The sequence below is a fragment of the Xenopus laevis genome, chromosome 5S (assembly GCF_017654675.1).
Source record: "Xenopus laevis strain J_2021 chromosome 5S, Xenopus_laevis_v10.1, whole genome shotgun sequence".
NCBI lineage: Eukaryota > Metazoa > Chordata > Amphibia > Anura > Pipidae > Xenopus > Xenopus laevis.
The window spans coordinates 32,890,453-32,914,969 of NC_054380.1; the positions used below are offsets into that span (position 1 = coordinate 32,890,453).

The following is a 24,517-nucleotide window of genomic DNA, read 5'->3' on the forward strand; positions in this document are numbered from 1 at the left end:
AGCCATAAATAATATACATATGAGAATATCACAGGAAACGCATAGTAATAATTTGGGTTAGACGAACTAGATGAAACAGTTGTAATTAGTGATGGGCGAATTTGGGGCGTTTCGACTCCGTGAAAAATCCGAGAATTTCCAGCGAAATGGCAAAAAACTCGACGGTGTCTCGTTTTTGATGCCGGAGTCCGTTGTTGGCAAAATTGCCGCCGGCGAATAAATTCGAAAAACCGCTGCGAAAATTCACTTACGACGGCGAATCGCAAGAATTCACCACGAATTCGCACCTGGTGAATAAATTCACCCATCACTAGTTGCAATTATCCACAGAGTTTGAAAACATGTTTAACACATTGCCCTAAATTTATAATAAACTTCTTTGGAGACATTTAATTAACTGTCACATCAAAAAAAAACAGTTTTGACAGTCCTCCTCTCATAGGCCTGTAAATGTCAGCCTGCTGATCACAAACGATAAAGGAGCCGTTTACAGTGTGTATATCTAAAACACCTATTAAAGGGGTGGTTCATCTTTAAATTAACTTTTAGGATGTTCTAGAAAGGCCAATTCTAAGCCTTTTTTTCAGTTGGTCTTTATTATTATTTTTACAGTTTTTTTTTACTTATTTGCTGTCTTCTTCTATCTTTCAAATGGGGGTCACTGACCCCATCTAAATCAAATGCTCTGTAAGGCTACAAATGTATTATAATTGCTACTTTTAATTACTAATTTTTCTATTTAAGCCTTTCCTATTCATATTCTAGGGTAATCTGGATCCTAGCAACCACATTGCTGAAATTATAAACTAGAGAGCTGCTGAATGAAAAGCTAAATAATTCAAAAACAACAAGTAATAAAAAATGAAAACCCAATAGTAAATTGTCTCAGAATATCACTCTCTATTATACTAAAAGTGAACTTAAAGGTGAACAACCCTTTTAAATCCATGAAATCTTTTAGCCTTTACAGTAAAAGCAAAAAATAAAACCTTCATTTCATTATAAAATAATATATTCTTGAGATTTAAATTCACACAAAAAAACGGAAGTGATTATATGCCAGATCTCTGCAGAACGTATCAAGACAAGGTTTTATTCAGCTGTGGGTATTTAACAAACTTAGTTCAGGCATAGCCAGAACAATTAGCCCACACATTTCTCATATATTTCTCATGAATATAAAATAATTTGGCAAATTTGTTTGTCTTCGCAGAAATGCTCCTTTCATTTTTTAATTTTCCTTACATGATTTTTTTTTCAATTAGGGTGGAACTACGCGGTGTTCGTCCTTCCGATCCAGCGCGATGAGAGGAAGCGCAGGCGTGACGTCAGATGCGTCGAATCTAATGTAAGTAATACAAACGTTGCATCTATAAACTGATTGCATCCGACATGATGCAAATGCTGCACGTTGCATCTTCATCCGACAGTTGTGTCGTATGCAATCAGTTTGTAGATGCAACATTTGTATTACTTACATTAGATTCGGCGGATCATCGTGTCGGATCGGAAGGACGAGCACCGTGTAGTTCCAGCCTTATATGTGCCGTTGGACTCCTTGTACCGAATAGTTTCAGCTGAACCAGCTTATAAGAAATTAGAGCCTTAAATGCAAGTATTTTCTTATCTTCATGCTAGCCGACCTCTTACAGTAATATAATATAATATTATGAGGCAGCTGCAGTGTCGGACTGGCCCGGCGGGATACCGGGAAAATACCCGGTGGGCCCGGACCCTAGTGGGCCCCCGCCGGGCCAGACCCCCTCTCCCAAACAGTTTTTTTTAAAAAAATTCGGCACATCGCAGCGCCGTTTGCGCATGCGCAACGTTTGCGCATGCGCAACGTTTACGCATGCGCAACGTTTACGCATGCGCAACGTTTACGCATGCGCGCCTAGCGCCGTTTGCGCATGCGCGATGCGCCGCCTTGGCAATTATGCCGAGCGGCGATCCACCTTACAAGTAGGTGGGGGGGGCCCTGGACACCAGTCCCGGTGGGCCCCCCAGTCCGACCCTGGGCAGCTGCACCAACAAAGATTTCATCAGTCACTCACAGATCCCAGTTGTCATAAGAGAGTTGTAGACTTTATTAAAACAAATGTAGGACACATAACAGCTTTCATGCACAAGGTCCTTAAAGAAACAGTAACACTAAAAAATGAAAGTGTTTTAAAAAAAAAATACAGTGGTACTGCTTTAGTAAGATGCTAATTCATTGCTATATTCTTCTGTTAAAATATGTTAAAACTGTCTTGGGTTTATTAAATGCAAAAACTGTGCAATTTCTCTTCTTTACATCACAGTACATATAAAAATCAACATAGGAAAAATATTTGGTCTTGAATATGCAATTGTTAGCTCGTTCTCTATGACAGCATTAGATTTGAATGTTTAAGGGGCCCTTTTACTAAGGGTCGTAGTGAATTTCCGAATTTGAATTTCGAAGCAATTTTTGGGTACTTCGACCATCGAATAGGCTAAAATTCGATTTGAATTTAAATAACTTCACAAATTCGACCATTCGAAAATCGAAGTACTGTCTCTTTAAAAAACTTCGACTTGACACTTCGCCACCTTTAACCTGCTGAATTGCTTTTAGCCTATGGGGAACCTCCTATAACCTATATGAGCCGTTGATTAAGTTTTGAGAAGTCGAAGGTTTTTTTGTAAAATCGTACGAATCAAACATTTCGAAGGATTTCATCGTGCGATTGAACAACTTTAATTTTAAGGAAAAAACCTTTGACTTCGACTATCGTACTACACCTACCTATTTGATGGTCAGATTTCGACGTTTTTTCACTTTGAAATTCGACCCTTGATAAATCTGCCCCTAAGTGTAACGATTTATTGAAAAACATATAGTGAATAAAGTACCCCCTCTTGTAAAATATAAGGATATTATAAGTTACCGATGAGTTTCATGACCATATAAAAGCACGAAGGCCGAAGGTCATGGAACTCCGAGCTTTATTTATTATAATACACAAACTTCAGTGAGTCATGTGACAGAAATGACATCAGAACTCACCGTTTATAAACGATGACATCAGAACTCACCGTTTATAAGGATATAATTTACAAGATATTCATAGCTTTTGTGTATTATATACAGATATGGGACCTATTATTTAGAATGCGCGGGACCTGGAGCTTTCCGGATAAGGGATCGTTCCATAATTTGGATTACAATACAGGTATGGGATCCAGTATCCGGAAACCCGTTATCTAGAAAGCTCCAAATTACGGAAAGGCTATCTCCCATTTTATCCAAATAAACCCAATTTTTTTAAACTATTCCCTTTTTCTCTTTAATAAATCAACAGTACCTTGTACTTGATCCAAACTAAAATATAATTAATCCTTATTGGAGGCAGAACCAGCCTATTTAAGTTTACTAGAAAATCATGTAAGCATTAAGGGGTCCGTTTACTAAAGTGCGGTAAATCTGACTTTATGTTTCCGCATGTTATCGCTGCGAATATTTTTCCGCCAGAATATTCGCAGCGACGAAGTTTACTAAACAGCGATGCGCTCAGTAGTCATTGCGATCACTTGCGGTAACTACGTTAACGAACCAGCTTACGTTAGCGGTAATTTTAGCGAGTTGCGAATTTTCTGGCGACAATTTACGTTTGCGAATATTTATGCTATAAAATAGTCTTAAAATTAGTCTTATTTTATTGCGTTAATTATGGCAATTTTTACTGTCATATTTATGGCTAGAAATGCATCTTCAAAACTCATAAACTTTATTGACTAATGTTTATAACATCTATCAACATTACCAGAGTATAACACCAATCAAACATTTATGCATCATAAACTGATACTTCATCCATCCAGTCACAAACCCTTCTGCCAATAGAATCATATGAATAAGAAATCATACCAGTCAATCTCTTTGCATCATATAAATGCACAGTTTAATGTAGCCAATCACAATGAAACCAAACCCCTGCCAATAGGATCTTAAAGTTACAGAAATCAAATATATACAGCCAATAGACACCTGTCATTTTACACAAGACATCCCACTGATTGATTGGTTATAAGTAGCCTTGCATACAGTGAATCTTTGATAGGAGTCTCAGTAGGAGTGAAGAGACAGTATTGAGAGAGTGACAGAGTTGGAGATATGTCAAGCCCTGACAACCAGGATGCGGAAAGAGAGGGAGCATCAGGAGGAGCCAAAAGAAGCAGGAGTACAAAGTTTTCCTATGAAGAAAACTGTGCCTTGTGTATGCTGCTGTTAAGCACTGGCGCGAACTCTTTGGCCAGGATGCCAGCAAAACTGCCATGGCCAGGAAGAATCTGCTGTGGATAACATTGCTAGGATGGTGAATGCAGTGTCCTTCCACAAGCGAGGCATCATCAACTGCAAGAAGAGATTGAACGATATAAAATGTCAGTTGAAGAGGAAAATGGGTCAAGAGGCAAAATATGCCAGAGGGACTGGAGGGGGTCCAGCCCTACACCTCCAATATTCATTATTTGAGGAAGAGTTAAAGAAGGTCATTGGCCCAGATGTGGTGGAAGGAATCCAGGGTCAAATTGATACAGATCTGCAAGGTAAATGTATTGGCTTTTCATAATCTGCACTCTACCGGCTGCATTGATGAACTGCCTCTCTGCTGTTTTTAGCTAACATTTCAACATCAGTAGCCACCCTCCCCCCTGCTCATTTCTTGATGCTACTGAATCTTGCACTACATTGTGTCTTTTTACTGTACTCCTCTAGCTGAAATCAACTGAACCCCTCCCTTCCCCTCCCCAATGTTTATCTAATGGATACTGATGTTAGCAAACTAGTCTATTATCTGTACTTCTTCTTATTCTATGGCTGCCTTCTTGCTAGTACAGAAACTTTCCTTCACCTACTCCCCATTGCTTATCTAATGGTTGTTGATGTTAACTGGTTTTTCTCTTCCAACATCATACACCCCAAAAATACACATACTTGCTAATGTCATTTCAGCATAACACCCCCCCCCCCACAGTTGCATAACTTTAATGTCCTAGATACCACTGTATATTATATAAAAACAAGTGTGTATGGTTTGAAAAATATTTGTTTCTTTTTGCCTAGTTGTTCAACAACACATTGCTCAGCCACAGCTGGTGGAAGCTGTCTGTGGAACAGATACCCTAGATGGTAAATTTATTGTCTGTCTGCACAGCTGCATTAATGAACTGCCTCTCTTAGCTGCCTTTAGTTATCATTTCAGCATCAGTAGCCATCCTCCCCCTCCCCACTCATTTGTTGATGCTACTGATTCTTGCACTAGTATCTGTTTACTGTACTCCTCTAGCTGAATTCTTGCTAGCAGTGTGGGAGAAGCTTTTCCACCAAAACTCCTCCCCATTGCTTATCTAATGGTTATTGATGTTAACTGGTCTGTCTCTTCCAATATCAAGCACCCCAAAAACACACCTACTTGCTTATGTAATTTCAGCATAACCCCCCCCCCCATGTTTGCATAACTTTAATGCCCTAGATACCACTGTACATTATATAAAACAAGTGTGTATGGTTTGAAAAATAATATTTATTTCTTTTTGCCAAGTTATTCAGCAACACATTGAGCAACCTCAGCAGCTGGAGGCCGTCTGTGGAACAGAAGAAAACCTAGAAGAAAATAATGCTGAAGGTTAGTATTGTTCGTTCATGTGAGTTGCCTTAAAGAACTTATTTAAGTTAATTTTTTTCTTTTTTTAGAATATATAATACTGGAGACAGTTGATTGTCCAGATGTCCTGAACTGTGCTGGAAATGAAGCAGGTACATTTCTGTGCTTTGGAGTGTTGATAGTCCAACAGAATTAGGCTAACCTGGCAAATTGTGTGTTAACTTTTATGTGTCAGTGTGTGTGTATGTTTCTGTTGGGTATGTTGTTAGTAAGAGTGTGTGTTTGTGTGTGTGTGTGTGTTTGTGTGTGTGTGTGTGTGTGTGTGTGTGTGTTTGTGTTGAGTATGTATGTTAGTAAGAATGTGTGTGTGTTTGTGTTGGGTATGTTAGTATGTGTGTGAGTGTGTGTATGTATGTAAATACTGAATATTGTAAACTATAAATTTTTCTTATTTTTATTTTGCAAGAATATCGTGAAACTGGTATCTACGAGGAACCTGCTTCAGGACCTGCAGCAGATCATGAAAGTCCCCCTGAAAGTCCCCCGGCAACAGCAGCCCAAAGGAGTACTGGCCCGTTTTCAGCAAGAAGGCGAACTCCTGGAAGGGGAAGGCCTTCTGCTTCCAACAGTGATCACCTACAAAACTTCACTACGTTAGCGAGGTCATATATTGCTCATGAAAAAAAAAAGTGGAAACAGTTTTCTAGGCATATGACTCGTTTAGAACAATTCCAGGCTCAAACCCTTGAAAGGCAAGAACAACAGAATGAGTTGTGGAAAGAAACTAATAGTTTATTGAGACAAATTGCTGAATGCAGGCAGGCAGGGAGGTCCATTCAACCTGAGGAGCCAGCAAGGGCAGTTCAACCTGAGGAGCCAGCAAGGACAGTTCAACCTGAGGAGCCAGCAAGGGCCACAGTTACCAGAAGGGTTGGTTTGAGAAGGGGTGGGAGACGTGTTAGGCCACCTAGGCTTACAGACCTTTAAAAAAATGTTTTAAGATATTTTATGTGGTTTTCAATTTGTTCAAATAAAGTTTGGCATTTTGTTTTCATAAATTGAAATCACTTGTTTGTCTTATTTTTAACATATTGAATACTGACCTGTAAAATGAAGGGTAAGATTAAATGTCTATATATTAAATATAGATTTATTATAATGTCTATATAAATCATTTCAATGGGTCAACCACAAAACACAGAAATATTACACCAAAAATACTTACCGGGAAGCTAGGCATAAAAAATCCTGAAAGACTGACAATGATCCATTTTCTGTACTTTCTGGTTTTTGCTGTGAAAAAAAAAAATATATTTTCAATAGAGAAATTACTGCTTTACTCATTCTGCAATTCTCAATTCTCAACTATTCATCAAATAGAATTCAATAATAATACTGTTGCCCTGGTTGGAATCCATGCCTTCAACCCTTTTTATAGGGAACACAACAACTAACACATTGCAGGTCAAAGTACATGTATAAAATACAGTATATCAAATAATAAATGAAGACCAATTGAAAAGTTGCTTATAATTGGTCTTTGTAAGTTAACTTCAAGGTGAACCAACCCCTTTAAAAAGCATGTATATATGAATGGATGAATAACTGAATGTATATGTGAATATGCTATCCTTGTATATTAAAGATTAATAGCAACATTAACGTTGCGAATATTCACATTAAACACATGCGTGCAAATATATTGTCGCAATGACATCATATAAGACTGCTATGCTTATGTGCAGAATGTGTTTGTAGCTTATTCGCACATATTTGGCGACAATTAGCAGCGGTACTAAAGCGACTTATCACACGTGTTGTGTTGCGAATAATTTTAAAATCTGCTGTGCGCACGAACATTTAGTCGCAATGCAAAACTTGCGACTATTCGCAGAAACTTCATGCGTGTTAATATTTTGTCGCGGTGACGTCACACGTTCACGCGCCATGCACGTGCGTCTTCATATGCGCAATAGCCATGGCTGGTGTCAGTGCATTGTCAGCTGAGGAGGCTAGGTATTTGGCAAAATATTTGCTTGGACATCAATATGACACCCAAGCACTGGGCACGGTAGGGGTGCATGAAATTAAGCGGACCATCATGAGAAAACTTGCGCGCAAGATGCGTCGTAAGTTTGAGCTCAATATAGATGTGCGAAATATCCAAAAAATCTGGTCAGACCTGAAACGCCGAAACCACGCACTGATAGCAGAAATTCAAGCAGGTAATTATTTCTAAATATTAATGGATGCCCTTGATATCAAAAGTGTGGTTAAAGGAACTTGCAAACATTTTGGACAGAACTTAAAAAATGCAGTCATGCCCTTATCGTAGAAGCCCAAGAATGTAAAGTATTTTAAATAATTGTTGGATGGGCATGTGTGCAGAGATAATTCACCTTTATGGCAACTGACAGAATGGGTAATTCTATGCAATGTTCCAATTGGTATACAATGTATCTAGAATTTAACTTTTTACTTCCTGTTACCCCAAATGGTTGCTACATGCCCCCATTGTTATTGCTATAGTATGTTTGTACGTAGGCCTCTCCTGTTCACATCAGTCTCTTATTCAAATTGATGCCTAGTTGTTATGGTAATTTGGACCCTAGAAACCAGATAGTTGAATTTGCAATCTGAAGAGCTGCTGAATGAAAAGCTAAATAACTTTAAAAACTTTTTAAAAAAAATAAAACCAATTGTAAATAGTCTCACAATATCCCTCTCATCATCTATAAAGGCAAACTATCACTTTCACATGACAACTTATTAAAAAAAAAAAAATAACCAATTAACATTATCTTGTATTATTAATTTCTAGAGCTTGCACCAGAAGCTATAGAGGCAGCTCCACCAGAAGAGGAAGCACCAGCCGCTGCAGAGGATGAGGTTGCTGGAGACAATGCTGTAGAGGGTCCGTCGGGCCAGTGCTCAAGGCAACAAGATGTTGGCACCCAACACGGACAGTGAACTTATGTATTTGCCATTGTTGGCTGACATCCAACAAAATGTTAACAGTGTCATAATCTGCCTGGAGGAGATTAAGGCAGATATCGCTGCCATAAAGGCTACAAAAGAGTAGCCGTTGCATTGTTGTTTTTTTGTGTACTTATCTTTTAAATCATGTGATCTAAACATTTTTTTTTTTTTCGTTAATAAAAAAAACTTTTTATGCTTTTCAATAAAAGGTTTTTCAGATATGCCATTGTAATGTGTTTTGTTATTTATGCGTGCATTGCTGCTATTCTACACTTTTTGCAGGGGACATTAGCTCATTTGTTCACCATGTACTTTGATTATATGTATTGTATTTGATGGATACTGACCTTTAAACATAATGGTCATAATGCTTCATGATGAACTTGAAATTGCAACATTCTGGTTCAACCAAACTTGCCAAGAAACTGTTAAAATCACTATTGTAATGGTAAATAGAATACACATATTAGCATAAATCACACAAATATTGCTATATTTACCCGCATTACATTTAAAAAAAGGTCATTCAATATAATGTAAAATAGTATAGCATGGCATAATCTAAAGAAATTTTATATTGGTCTTCATTTTTACGATAACATATTTTTTAATTTATTTGCCTTCCTTTTACATTACATTTTCAAAGCTTTCAAATGGGGGTCACTGACGCCATCTAAAAAAAAATACTCTTTAAGGGCACAAATGCTTTGCTATTGCTACTTTGTATTCCTCAACTTTCTATTCAGGCACACTCCTATTCGTATTACTGTGTCTTATTCACAGTGCATTGTTGCTAGGGTATCAATTACCATAGCAACCACATTGCTGAACATGCAAAACTGTTTCTCTATTTATGCATTCATTGCTGCTATCCTACACTTTTATGCAGAGGAGATTAGTTTATTTTTCAAAAAAAAAGTACTTTCTTATATTTATTGTATTTCTCATATGATGGATACTGACCTTAAAACATAATGGTAACGGATCTCTACTTCAAGGTGAAGTTGAAATAAAACTGAATATAACTGGAAAGGGTAACAAATAGGTTCCCACAAAACTTGTAAACATATGGAAATCGCATTCCAACAGGCAAACGGAAGAGTTTGTAATGTTGTTCCTGAAAAAAAAAATCTATGTAAACACAATTACATGTGTTTGTAATCACTAAAATATACTGATCAGTCAGGGCAATGACACACAGAGTTGTTAAAGATGCCCTGTATTTCTTTGTTTGCTGAATAATACAATAACCTGCTTGCTTAGCTTTTTAAAGCAGCAGTCCTAGATTAACTGCTTCAATTTGTGCCATGTGGCCTATCTCTGCACCATTCATTCAAAACATATATAGATATATCACTTTACATGTCCAAAAACTTACACTGGAAAAATGATGTTATGAGATGCGATCTCACACGTTTCCCTTCATCACTCGAATCTTGGGAAACTGCAGGGTAACCGGGAATTTCAGGAGGAAGTTCCTCATTAGTTTCCAGATTCACTCCATGGTCTAAAGCAACATTGTTCAGAACCGCACAGGCCTGAATAATCTGAGAAACAGTTTCTGGAGAATACTGCAGGCATCCACCAGATTTTGAAAGACACCGGAAAGTAGATTTGAGGACTCCAAAGGTCCGCTCAATAACTCCTCTTGTCTTTATGTGAGCTGTGTTAAATTTTACTTCTGCCGGTGTCCTGGGATTAGATACAGGAATTAGAAGCCAGGGTTTACTTCCATATCCTGCATCTCCTGAAATGAATATGAATAAAATGAATGATCCTATACATATATGGATGCTTTTTTGATAACAGTCATGCTACAGCAAGCACTGTGCACTAGTGTCCATACATGGGCAGATTTGCTGTGATGACTACTTTGCCATCTTATCTGCCTAGTATGTAGAGCCTGGCTTATGAATAGGAGTGGGCCTGAATAGAAAGATGAGTAATAAAAAGTTGCAATAACAATACATATGTAGCCATAGAGATAGTTTATTTTTCAGATATGGAGGTCTGTAACCCTCTTTTGAAAACAAGAGTCATAAGAAGAAGGCAAATAATTCAACAAATAAATAGCACAAATGAAGGCAAGTATTTGACTTACCAACCAACCAGCCCTCTGGCATGAGTCCAAGTTGAAAACGGTCAAACAGAGCTGACTGCCGTAAAATGTATGAATCGTGACAGCTCCCGGGAAAACCAGAGTGAATGCTCATAATCCTTTGATGGGAGTCACAAACTACCTGGACATTCAGAGAATGGGTATGCTTCCGGTTTCGAAATTGTTCCTCAGTAGCATGAGGAGGTGTTAACAAAATGTGCGTGCAGTCTATTGCACCAATGCAATTGGGCATGCCTCCAAGGTTATAAAAACCAGATTTAACTTCCTGCCACTGTTCTGGAGTTGATGGAAAGCAGACAAATTTTGGGGAATGTTGCACTATGGCTCTTAATACGGGTTTCAGAAGTCTAGAAAAAGTTGAGCGACTTATCCCAATCACCCTTGCAACAGATGGCTGAAAATTGCCTGTAGCAAGGAAGTTCAAAACTGCCAGCAATTTTACTATGCCAGGAATGGCCTGTGAGCGACCTGTCAGTGGCTCAAGATCATGAGCTATACAAGTGTACAAGGCAAGAATAGCTTGCCTATTCAGACGGAATAACTCCCTGACATCAGTGTCACTCAGCTCTTCTAGTGCAGAGCGTGGTCGAAACCGTCTAGGCTGACGAAGCCTGTCTCTCCTAATCTGTCTTTCACCTTGAAAAGATGCTGTAGCAGCAGCCAAAAGCAAAACACAAAACATTTCTCCTGTCACTTATCTCTTCTCCTGTCAATTCTCTCTTCTCTTGTCACTTCTCTCTTTTCCTGTCAGGAATGACAGCAGGAATTATGGGTAAAACAAGGTGTTATGGGATATTTCATGTCCCTCCCATTGAGAATTTTCTGGCGAAAAAATAAGTTAACGCCACCATATAGATGGCGGTAAAATATTGCGAATATTCTTGCGTTAATTTTGTCCTTAAACCATTTCGCTGTTTAGTAAACCAGCCGTTAATGTGTACGTAGCGTTATTTTCAGCGAATGCGATAACTGGCGAACACATATTCTTGCGCAAGAAAATTCGCAAATTTATATTTACCGCCGGTTAATAAACTCGCGAAAACATATTTGGCGTTAAATTTGTCTATATTTTGTGCGCAAATTTTTACCGCACTTTAGTAAACGGACCCCATAATAAACCAAAGGGATACTGTCATGGGAAAAAAGATTTTTTTCAAAATGAATCAGTTAATAGTGCTGCTCCAGCAGAATTCTGCACTGAAATCAATTTCTCAAAAGAGCAAACAGATTTTTTTAAATTCAATTTTGAAATCTGACATGGGACTAGACATATTGTCAATTTCCCAGCTGCCCCAAGTCATGTGACTCGTGCTCTGATAAACTTCAATCACTCTTTACTGCAAGTTAGAGTGATATCACCCCCTCCCTTCCCCCCCCCAGCAGCCAAACAAAAGAACAATGGGAAGGTAACCAGATAGCAGCTCCCTAACACAAGATAACAGCTGCCTGGCAGATCTAAGAACAACACTCAATAGTAAAAACCCATGTCTCACTGAGACACATTCAGTTACATTGAGAAGGAAAAACAGCAGCCTGCCAGAAAGCATTTCTCTTCTAAAGTGCAGGCACAAGTCAGATGACCTGGGGCAGCTGGGAAATTGACAATATGTCTAGCCCCATGTCAAATTTCAAAATTGAATATAAAAAAATCTGTTGGCTCTTTTGAGAAATGGATTTCAGTGCATAATTCTGCTGGAGCAGCACTATTAACTGATTCATTTTGAAAAAAAAAATTTTTTCCCATGACAGTATCCCTTTAAGATATAAATATCCAAGTAACAGAAAGATCCATTATTTGGAAATCCCCAGGTCCGGAGAATTCTGGATAACAGGTCTCACACCTGTACCTTAAGTCTGATAAAAATAGGATTGTTTTACCTCCAATAAGGATTAATATGTCTTACTTGGTAACAAGAACAAGGTATTGTTTTATTATTACAGAGAAAAAGGAATTTGCTTTTAAATGTGATAAATTTGATTATGATGGAGTCTATGGGAGTTGGCCTTGCTGTAATTCTGAGCTTTCTGTATAACGGGTTTAATGATAACAAATCCCTATCTGTACAGGTGTTGATACCAGGAAATTAAGTAATTTAATCTTTTTCTCTTCTGCTCTCTTTCAATCTTCTTTTGCTGTAAAAAAATGTTACTGCATTAACAAAATCCAGTCTTTATTTTCTTTCATAAAAATGTCTGCAATATATTTGACACAAATATGGGGTTCTATAGCATATAAAAGTATATAAAATAAAACATGCACTTCATTACTTCTTTCCTCTGATATACAGTACGTGGTATTTGGGAACCTTGAAATTACATGCTTTTGATCACATTCAATATCGATTGCTCTTTTGAGCAGTGATTTTGGTTCCTTGAACTGCTGTCATAATATTGGAAGACAGATTACAGCAGGTCAATAATTTTCGATCTATTCTAGAAGATTGTTCTGCTTAAAGTATCGCACCCACGAAAGCTAGACCTGTATAAAAAGAAAGAAACAGATACGACTGCTAACAGTTCTTCTCTGCCTGCTGTTCAAAGAGAAAGTTCTCCAAGTAAAGATGTAGGATAACACTTGGCTGGATTATTTGCTGCGTAATTATTTTACGTGGGCTTTCATCTATGCGTTTCTTTTTTCCTGCTGTTTTTCTGGATTGGTTTGTACTAAGAGTGGTGATAATTTTTAAGAAAATACCTCTTTTAATTAAATGAAATCAAAAAGAGAAACACAGGCAACTTTTCCTGTGGTGTTGATATCATATAAAGTTAACTTTAATTAGCATATGTTTATTACTGGGTTTGGACAAAAAAAATTAAAATTTTTAAGAAATCATGCTATACAACAACAGAAGAATGAGCTGCAAAATAATATCCAACCCCAATAAAACACTGTCATGAACAGATTAATTTATTAGGTGTTGGCAAAGTACATAAGTACCAAGTGCATGCCCCCTGACCATATAACTAATATAGTCTATTATGTCCCCAAGCAGCACTATTCATTTTATTTTTATTATATTATAGCAGTGTTTGGGTCTGGAACAGATTTGCCAGGTTGGCGGGTTTCCAGCCTAATTGGGCTACTAATTTAAAGCCCTGGCAGGTTTTGAAAGTACAAACTAGCCATGGTAAGGATTTGGACTACTTTTTGGGCCTTTGGCTTCTTGCCCTAATGTGCCAAGTCTGCGTCTCCCAATGCATGTTGGGTAATGTCGTTTTTATTTAACAATTTGCCAACTGCCAAGTTCAATGAAAGACTACAACACCCAGCATGCAATGGGACTGACTTGTGTAGAAGTTAGAAGTTACCAGATTTTGGGCTCTGTACCCCAGTCTCCCGTCACTCTTAAGCATTCACATATTTTCTGCTGATTTTCCTCAATTTCAGACAATTTTGGGGCAAAAATCTGCTGGCCCCCAAAATGTCTAGAGGTTGACCTGTTGTATCAATATTTATTGAAACTGTAGATATATTAGGCCTTATGGGGCCACTATACCGCCTGGGCCCCCCCTCTGTAGTTACACTCTGGTGACGGGTGAATCTGCCCCATTTTGCTTCGTGGAAAAATGTGTGAGAATTTGAAAAAGGTGTATTTTCACATATATTCATTTATTTTTTAGACTTTTTTTCACTACACATATTGTGCTATTTTTGGGCTACTTTTGAAGTGCCTCTTGGCTGGTTTTATAGTTGGGTTTGGCTGGTTTTGAAAATAAGACCTTGCAACCCTGGTCTGGTATGACTTGCAAACAGTGGAGATGGGGCAGGGCTATTCGCTCCTTCTCTTGCTGCACGGCCCTCCTTAATAATTGTCCAACTTAATTCAAGGGCAAGTGGTTCTATTTTTTAACTGTTTATTATTGTTCAAGATTTAACAAACAGTAGTTTAAAGGAATAAAACAAAACAACAAAGAATAATGAGAAAAAATAGGTAATGGGGAAAAGAGAAAAGCAGACAGGTAAGAGGAGAGGGGGCATAAATCCAGTGTAAGGGCAATACACCCTCTATCACTTCATCAGTAAGTCAGGTACACACTATAAAACATGAACCCACAACAACCATACATTGATGAACTAGTCTGTGCAACCTCTGGATACATAGGTGGCTTTGTAGTATAGTGTGGTCTTATTAATAGATCATTTCCATTCCTCTAGAGTCGGTGCAGTGACTCTGTTCCATTTAAGGATGATTTATTAGTTAGCAGGTGGTTCTTACTGAGAGTGTGGGTCCACCTTGGTCTTTTGACCAAATAATCATAGAGCAGAGGGTGTTTAACGTAAAAGTTTGCACATTGCTCTTCTCTGCTTGCTTCAATGATCCATGGAGCAGGGTACAAATTGTTTCGAAAAGGCAACGGCTTTGGGCACTGCGTTAGGCGTTTACCGTAAACAACAGTAACAAATGTGTCCGACTGGCCCTATTAGATTCTATCCCTAAGTAGTTACATTCTCCAACAGCCAGCTTTAATTGCACAAAGAACTGAATTAACAAACTATTTTTCCAAAACAACAATTTCCGTATTTTTACAAATTATTTTAAATTTTAAGAACTTATTAATGAACATAGTGAATTTGTTTATGTCACAAAGAAATAAAAGAAATAGTATGGGAAGCTGTATAATTGGTGCAACTACTGCTTTTGAATGTGCCGAAGAGCCTTTGCTTTACATAGATTTCAAATTAGCAAGCAGCTACACTCTCCGGCAATAGATGAAGGCTCTTCTCCCATTTTGCACAGACAGACAGATAATGTTGTATGAAAAATAAAAGAGGATTTTATTTAAAATAGTTTTAAACCCCTTTATTGTTCTACTTGTATCTGATTACGGCTGTTTTAAATAAAATTGTTTATTTGTATGTCTAGAAATGTAAAATATTGTCACAGCTGTGAAACCTATGTTTGACTTTCTCATTAAAAAATGATCGCTTTCTTGGGACACTCACCTGCCTCTGCTGACAAGTCTATTTCTGTAAGATTTAATAAGCATCGAATGTGAGTTTCCATACTTGTCCCCTCTTTTTAAGTAAGTATATCACATATTTGGAATGGGAAACCATATCTAGCATGATGCTAGACTAACTGCAAGATTAGAAGAGTAAAAGTGTCAGTTTTTCCCAGGCTAATCCAAAATCACTTGGTGAGCGACTTGTTGTGGCATACTGTGGTACATGTAGGCAATATGTGGAATTAAGAAACAAAGTCATTGTTAGTCCAATAATTGTATCACGTTAAAATTTAAATATGTTGTGATTTTGTTTAGCATGTGTGTTGGAAGGGCTTTAGAAATGCTGACAGCAATGGTTTTCTCTAAAAGTCTTGAGGCTCCTGTGCTGAGGCATATGGAGAGAAGAAGAGCTTGGCTGATATGGTTTCTCCGAGCTACCACCGAAGATACTTTATTTCTAAGTACATTCTCCTTGAATGTCAGTGTCAGCACCCTTAAAGGGGAACTTCAGCTTCCAAACCAAAATTTGATAAATAAACCCCTGATATATCAATCACAATTACCTGTTTCTTCAAAAAGTATGAATAAATGCCATTTTCTATGCTGAAATCAAGCTGTTTAACAGTTCTTCTTTTTCTGCATCATTTGAAATCCTGGCAGGGAAGGAGAGACTAAAACACTGATGTTACAAATTATAACGACTTCTACACAGCTTACAGACAGCATGCAGGAACTACATAACCCACAATGCATTGCACTATGGTGTTGCTTTCCTTGTTGAAATCATGCTCAGAGAGTCACTATGGGTAAGTTTACATTAAATTATTTATTGAATTGAACTATTCCATTAGTTCATAAGTCCTTAATTAGAACTTGTTTAATTCTGCACCAGAGTGGGAGCGGACAGGGGCATTATTGGAAGCCCATAGGCATTGCACAAAATTTGGTGCACAGCAAACACTTAGTTAGGTCTCTGTAGCTAAACACATGGGTACGTGGATGTCAAGTGGGGATTTAGGCAAGGCCAAATATGGTCATTGTTTTCTAAAAAAAACTATATATATTTTTTGGCTATAAAACATATGTTACTACTTATCAATTACATAAATTAATTCTTGCCTAAATAGTCATATACATCCAGTGCTGCTGTATTATTAATAAGGAGAGGAGAAGTCTGGCACATTTGTGGGATGTTGTTTATCTCGTATGCTTAACATGACTTTAATCAATCATTTATCACGGTAGCCGCTTTGTGCAGGCCACTATCTGAGCTTTTATTAAAGGAGATGAATCACCCTATTGAGATGAATTGTGTCATATTAAATTGTATCATTTCTGTGTCATCCAAGGATTCTCTTCTTTATCTCTGCATTGTAATTATGGCATTTATTGGTGATTTAGGATTATCTGAACAGATGTGATTTCTAAGAAAGCATTGCAGTTTCTAATGTTGCTTACTGCACATGTATTCATCAGACGCTGTGGAATTTGTATGTGTGAGTGGGTTGTGTTAAAGTTACAGGCGTGAAAAAACATTGTTTGTAAAACATTATTGTCCTTCTGCCATATTCATCTTCACCTTGTTCTGAACTACTATTGTCCAACTAAAAGCCATCAACACTACTGATGGGCGAATCTGACCCGTTTCACTTTTGCGGAAAATTTGCAAGACAGTAAAAAACGAAAAAAAAAAAAAATCAAATGGTGTGTTTGGGGCCATTGTCTTGTTGAAACATCCATGTCAAGGGAAGGCTACATGACCTTTACAAGTATTCTGATGTATTGAAACTGACCCATGATCCCTGGTATGTGATAAATAGGCCCAACACCATAGTATGAGAAACATCCCCATATCATGATGCTTGTGCCACCATGTTTCACTGGCTTCACTCTGTACTGTGAATTGAATTCAGTGTTTGGGGGTTGTCTGACAAACTGTTTGTGGCCCCTAGACCCAAGAAGAACAAACTTGCTTAAATCAGACCACAAAATGTTGTTCCATCCTCTTTAGGCCAGTCAGTGCGTTCTTTGGCAAATTGGAACCTCTTCAGCATGTCTTTTTTCATCAATTGGACTTTGTGGGGGCTTCTTGCAGATAGATTGGCCTCACATAGGCATTTTCTAATTGTAACAGTACCCAGGTAACTTTAGACCTTCTTTGATTTTCCTGTAGCTGTATTTTTCTATCAATTTGAATGGTCGTTTTTCATTTTTCTTCACATCTTTCCAGTTTTGGTTGCCATTTAAAAGCATTTGAGATCATTTAACAACAGCACTCAATAATAAAAATCCAGGTCCCACTGTGACACCTTCAGTTACCTCGAGTAGGAGAAACAATAGAAGCAGTTCCATCCTGAAGTGCTGGCTCTTTCTGAAAGCACATGACCAGGCATAATGACCTGAGATGGCGCCTACACACCAATATTACTACTAAAAAAATACACTAGTTTTATATGGTAGATTGAATTGTATAAACATTATAATTTAGAAGTAAAAACGACACCATAAAAATCATGACAGAATCCCTTTAGAAGACCAACCTGTTTAGGGAAGCTTATTCAATGTACTGTAATTAATCAGTCATTGTTGTATCATAAATCACAAATTGTTTCTAAAATCCTTATGTCTCATTTGTACCCTAACCTTTAGTTGTAAACTCTTGTGAGTAGGGCTCTCTATTCCTATTGTACTCTGTACACCCTTATTTGTTATTCACCATTTGTTCCCCGTTCATTATAGACTAAGGTAAAGCACTTATGTATAAAAGAAATTATGAATAAGGGCCGTAATTGAGACCTGTTTTTTCACAGAATGAATGACCTCACTAATTGAAGTCCACACTGCTATTATTTGGAACAAGATATTATTCTTATTATTTGGAATAAGCCTCAGTTAATGATTCAATTTCACAGAATCAGCAGCATGCATGTCATGACCGTTGGGTCTGTTGGTTTTCTGTTACTCTACTACACCTCCTAGTAAATTATTTGCCATGTAGAAATAGAATTTCTACCAAAAACAGTGATTGTTCAGGTTAGTGATGTTATCACCATTAACAGTAGCTAATGACTAACATTGTGAAACTTTAATATGTTGTAACTGCTGCTGAGAGATGGTTAACTTCTGTAAAATTACAATGTTATTATTGATTGTGTATACATACTATATACCTTCCCTCCTCTGGCTAGAATATTAATATAGAGGATTATAAAACAAATCACGAGATTATTTTTAAATGCACACCATTTATTTAGAGAAAGGGTTAAATAATAAAGAACATTTTTTGTTTTCACTTATCTGACACAGCTGTCAAGTGAATAATAAAAAGCTGAAAATCATCAATTACCACAAGCTGTGAAGCACGTGTTACCCTCTCCACTTCTGCAGTACATGAAGCATTTTATTTTGTGACATTGTTAGCATGCATGTCAGAGATGCTGCCACTGGAATTTAGCTATGAAGGTTGAGGAGTGCAGATTATATAATTACTATAGCAGGACCTCTGCCCTCCTGCTAATGACAAACCAAACACCCAGCTAGAAGGTTTATCTCAGCTTTATATGAAATTTTTCTGCCAGATTAAATTCTTTTATATGTAGTATTGTAATGATTATTCAATCTAGACTGTTGATCATTTCTTTTATATTAGTAAAGGGCTCATCCTAAATCTGGGAATAGTAGATCTGCAAAGCTTCTTTCTTCATTGTTATGTTGCAGGTCTCAAAAGACACATCTATTCTGTATTTCCTGCTGGAAAGACCTACCTAGATCAAAACATTTTGCATTCACAATGATATAACATCCCTGCAAAAAAAGCCTGTAGACAAGCTGCTTAGGTGCAGTTCAGTGTGCACACAGCATTATCATACAGAAGCATGCATGCCACTTGTATTGTTTATGTGGTTGCACAGGGGCCCTATGTGCTGGGGAGCCCCGGGGCAGGGGATATTTAAGGAACTGTTCCCATTGCTGGGGCCCACTGAAGTACAACACTCACACTTCTTAACTACGCAATTGCGTATATTAGTGGTATCTGCTAGAAAATGATCAGCAAAAAAACAAACTAAATTATACATTTAACCAATCTCCTAGCAACTGTAAAATCCTCCTTTCTGCAGCCAAAGGGACTTACATGAGTTTGATGATGATGACTGGATGAAGAAACAAAAAGGGCCTATGACTTTCTAGTATCCACCAGAGAAACTTAAAGGGCATGTAAAGGCAAAAAAATAAAATCCCATTTTTACTTTCTTTAATGAAAAATAAATCTCTCTCCATTATAATTTAATAAAAAAATGTGTACAGTTTTTATAAGAAACCTGACTGTATGAATTTAAATTCTACCTTCATTTACTGCTGTGGATAGGAATTGTCAGACGGTCCCTAACTGCTGGGCAGAGAAACAATCATACTTATGAACAGCAGGGGGAGCCCTCGCCTTACTTTCCAGCCTTTCAGAACTCCAGCAGATATGTTTCCCTGTAAAGCAATCTGTGACTGTGTAGATTTGTATTGAATTTTATTTTTGCCTTTACATCCCCTTTACTGTTTCCAACTCCAGCTGCAGGGACAAAAATCATGGAGCCAGATTTAAACAGATAAACTAGGATTATTTTGCTGCTGCCACTGGTTCTGCAGAGTTGAAGAAAGTTTGTATTAAACAATACAAAAACTATAAAATCCACATTATATTACATGAAAACACAGGACCCAGTGCAATCTGCATATTCTGATTATTAATCAGTCTTGCTGTATTGGCTTCTGGCAGATATTGTTTGACTTGTGCTGTTTTGATAATTTATGACGATCCCTAAGCAGCAGCCCAGGCCACACTGAGCATGTGCACAGTCTTGGTCTTGCAACAATGTTTAACAAAGTTACAAGATGACAGCACCCTGTGGCCAACTTTGAAAGCATAAATCATTTGTTTGATTAGGCTTGTGGTGCAGTAAGTTCATGTTTATGTTTAGTATACAAAATACAGCATTTCTAGCCTTATTCTATTTTAGGCTTTCCTTGTCCTTTAATCAATTCAAAATGTTGCATAGGCTTCACCGAATGCCTTTTTAGATACACAGTATGAGCAGTATGAACATTGCCCCAAATGTAACACACCAGAGGCAAATGATACAGCTCACAAACCCGGTGAGGGGCTGCTTCAAAATATAAAATATGGAAGAATTAGATTGAGGCCACTGCCTAGACTGAAATATACACTCCCCTGAGACCCAGACCTTTTACACATCAACAACACTGGAGATCCCCTATAAGGCTGCTGGATACTATCATGGAGTAGGCCACTTATTCAGTACTAAACAGTACTTGGTTCAACGGTGTATTTCAGAATAATGATGCTGACACAGTCTATGTAGAACAATGTTTGTGTTTGTTTTGTGTTAAATGTTATATACAATCAAAATACAAACCTTTAAAAAATATACATCCTAAGTTCCTTATCGTATTAGTACATTTAGCCATTTCTTTATTAGTATATATTGCTTTATATACTGCCCAGACCCTCTTCCCATTTATCTACCAGTATGTACTATACTTGTAATATTCACCACAAATATGTTTTTTTTATTGGGAGCAACACTAAACATTTGCAAAAACACAATTTTAAGTTACGTGTGTGATTTTAATTACATTCCCCCCTAGGCCTTTAAATGAAAACGAAACCTTAAAGGGAATATGGCTAGAAATTCCCGGTTTTATAAACAGGTATGGGATCTGTTATCCAGAAACCCGTTGTCCAGAAAGTTCTGAATTACGGAAAAGATGTCTCCCATAGACTCCATTATAATCAAATAATTAACTTTTTTTTTTAAAAGAATTATTTCCTTTTGCTCTATAATTATAAAACAGTACCCTATAATTGATCCAAACTAAGATATAATTATTCATTATTGTTAGCAAAACAATTATTGTTGGGTTTATTTAATGTTTACAGAATTTACTAGTAGACCTAAGGTATGAAGATACAAATTATGGAAAGATCCATTATCCAGAAAACCCCTGATGCTGAGCATTCCTGATAAAAGGTCCTATACCTGTCTCTATAATAACTACTTCAGTTACACTGAGTAGGAGAAACAACAGCCTGCCAGAAAGCAGTTCCATCCTAAAGTGCTGGCTCTTTCTGAAAGCACATGACCAGGCAAAATGACCTGAGATGGCTGCCTACACACCAATATAACAACTAAAAAAATACACTTGTTGGGTTAGGAATGACATTTTACATGGTAGAGGTACAGCACGCTGTAAACAGTGTAATTTAGAAATAACTACAGCATAAAAAATCATGACAGAATCCCTTTAATATGGATGAAGTTGAATAAGGTGCTGTCTTCCTATAACAAGGAAAAAGGAAATAATTTAAAACTCTGTGAATTATTTGATTAATATGGAGTCTATAGATATGGCCTTCCCATAATATGGAGCTTTCTGGATAACTGATCTCATACCTATATTTATATGTATGCGTGCCCATTTCACTTTATATCCATTAGCAGGCCAAGGCTATACACACATTTGCTTTTAAATATTCACCAGTTTACAAAGACAAACATATATCCACTCAGTCCTACAAACGTTAGCACAAACAAAAACATACAGTCATTATGTCTTGCTTGAAAAAGATAGCAGCATACTTGTCAAAATAAAAATATTTATAGTATTTTAAATAGGGAACTCATTTTTTCACAATTTTGTACTTTGAGGACAGGCCCTTGCTTGGAGTGCTTGGGAACAATGGAAGTAGGGTAGATGTGTTGGTTGGTTTGGCCAGAAGCTAAAAGATATTTTTTATCCCACACACAATAGTTATCTTTTTTTGATTTCTGTATTCCTCACCTATATACTCCCTTGGCCTCTACTAAAAGACTTTTTTCATATACATTGTACATTATTTCCCATTCAATCCATTAGTCTGACAGTGCACAAAAAAACATGTCATTGCTTTAAGCCACCTGCTTTAGATCTCCAGATAGCTAATAGTCTATTTTGTTTTTGTCAATAAAAGGCTAAGGCCCGGGACACACATGCGTTTTTTTTGTTTTGTTTTTTTTTTTTGCATTGTCCGCACCACGTTTTTTTAAAAAAAGCTGACGCTAGCGTAATGTGCCATTGCCTAAGTATCCCAAACAGGTTCAGCAAACTAGAGAATAGTCGGGTCACAGGCCGGGTCAAAACACACCAAAATCGCAGTGCCAGGCAGATAAACGGGCAATGATCAGGACAGGCAGCAGACTAGACGAAAACCAGGAAGAGGCAGAGTCAGAACAAGTCAAAAGCAAAGTAGAGAGCACCCAGGAACTTTAGAAAAGACCTTTACGTTAAGCAATGGGAATTTGCCCATGGCCCCTTTAAATATTTAAACGTTGCACTGAAACCCACGATGCCTAAACCTGGAAGTGGGCGAGCGCTCGCACATAGAGCAGATGCACAACAAGCACAGAGGATCAGGACTGCAGGCATCCCTGCCGGCCCCCTAGACCCACTAGACCACCAGGTAACCAAACAATTTCATCTGTTACTAATCTGGTCTGTGTAAGCCATTAGTCTGGCTATCAAACCCCTACCCCTACTCTGCACTGACTCATTGCCCAACGTAGGTCTGTTTCCTGATCGTTCCTGGGTTTGATTCTTTTCTGATTTTCCGTTCCTGACCTGTTCCTGGCCTGTTTTGACCTTGCTGTATCACTGCCTGAATCAACTCATGCCTGTTTGACCACTTTTCTGGATCCTGACTCTGTACCATGTTCCAGACTGGTTTTGACCCCGGCCTGTTTATCCAAACTACGTTACTGTTTCCTCTGTACCGCACTGTCTGACTGTTACTGACCCAGCCTGTTCCATGACTACGCTCTGTTTCCCATCCATCCTGCATATTTCACAGTTCCCTTGTCTGCCCAGAACAACCCCCTTGTCCTCTCACTTTAAGACTAAGTAATTAAGGGCTCCTCCCGAAGCAAAAGGCTGTTGTTAGAGGCAGAAGTATGAGCTGAGATCAGGACCTTGAGGTTTGTTCTGGGTTTTGGGACACTATAAGTTACAAAAACGTTGTATGAAGCTTCTTGCAATTTACTTCTGTACTATCTTTATAAAAATTCCCTGTAACTAGTGGGGCATATGGTGCCTCTAACCCCTGATGTAGTGGGAAATTTTGTAGGGGATTTAGGTTTTTTTTGGGAATATCTCATTGTTTGGTACAAGTAGACACAATAGGGCTAGGGATGCACTTTTTATGTGCATATGCTATGTTTTTTACCCACTATACAGGATTTTTTCCCAGAATTCCAGTGTTGTTGAGGTCACCAATGGGAGTTGCGTTAATATTGCCAATGTGTAAAAATTGATGCTCACACACCCAGTTGTGCTGAGAGTTTTCGAGGTCAGGTAGGTGTAATTTCTGACATATGAGCCTGATTCTTTTGGCACGTCTGTGCTGTGAGCCTTTATCTCCTGGTTCAAGAGATTGTGGCAGCTCTAGGGTTCCCCGGCATCAGCAGGCATAGCAGCACTCAATTTGGGATAGGATTCATGAGGAAGGCAGTGGCACATTTATATACAACAGATTGTGGGCAAAATTTCAGGTTCACAACTGCAGTATTGTTCTTACAATTGACACCATTCATTAAATGGCACCAGTGGGTCCATCCCTGTTGGAACTACCGATGCTAGGGAACCCTGTCCTAAAGGATTAAAATGAGGGTTCTATTTCAGTGGGATGCTTGAGTCAGAAGTAACAGCACATAAAATATCTGATGCAGAGTCCTGGGCAAATGCCCCCTTTGCCCATTATTGAAACAGCCCTGGTAGCAGGGTTCATACAGAAGTCAGC

The 24,517-nt window shown here is 37.9% G+C and overlaps 2 protein-coding genes across 2 annotated transcripts; one reads left to right on the forward strand and one right to left on the reverse strand.

Moving 5' to 3' along the window:
• The first annotated feature begins 4,337 nt into the window (after positions 1-4,337).
• LOC121394356 lies at positions 4,338-6,707 on the forward strand. The gene is made up of 5 exons (XM_041565183.1): positions 4,338-4,572; positions 5,090-5,155; positions 5,568-5,651; positions 5,720-5,782; positions 6,097-6,707. The coding sequence occupies exons 1-5, from the start codon at positions 4,338-4,340 to the stop codon at positions 6,615-6,617; spliced, it is 969 nt and encodes a 322-aa protein (XP_041421117.1). The 3' UTR covers positions 6,618-6,707.
• A 3,260-nt stretch (positions 6,708-9,967) lies between these two features.
• On the reverse strand, positions 9,968-11,410 carry LOC121394357 (putative nuclease HARBI1). The gene is made up of 2 exons (XM_041565184.1): positions 10,711-11,410; positions 9,968-10,356 (listed from the first exon to the last, which is right to left on the reverse strand). The coding sequence occupies exons 1-2, from the start codon at positions 11,408-11,410 to the stop codon at positions 9,968-9,970; spliced, it is 1,089 nt and encodes a 362-aa protein (XP_041421118.1).
• Positions 11,411-24,517: the final 13,107 nt, after the last annotated feature.

Coding starts and splice junctions, on each gene's coding strand:
- LOC121394357 (XM_041565184.1), bottom strand. CDS start 11,410: ATGTTTTGTGTTTTGCTTTTGGCTGCTGCTACAGCATCTTTTCAAGGT. Junction 10,357..10,710: donor GCCAGAGGGCTGGTTGGTTG/GTAAGTCAAATA, acceptor TATTCATTTCAG/GAGATGCAGGATATGGAAGT.
- LOC121394356 (XM_041565183.1), top strand. CDS start 4,338: ATGGTGAATGCAGTGTCCTTCCACAAGCGAGGCATCATCAACTGCAAG. Junction 4,573..5,089: donor AATTGATACAGATCTGCAAG/GTAAATGTATTG, acceptor CTTTTTGCCTAG/TTGTTCAACAACACATTGCT. Junction 5,652..5,719: donor AGAAGAAAATAATGCTGAAG/GTTAGTATTGTT, acceptor TTCTTTTTTTAG/AATATATAATACTGGAGACA.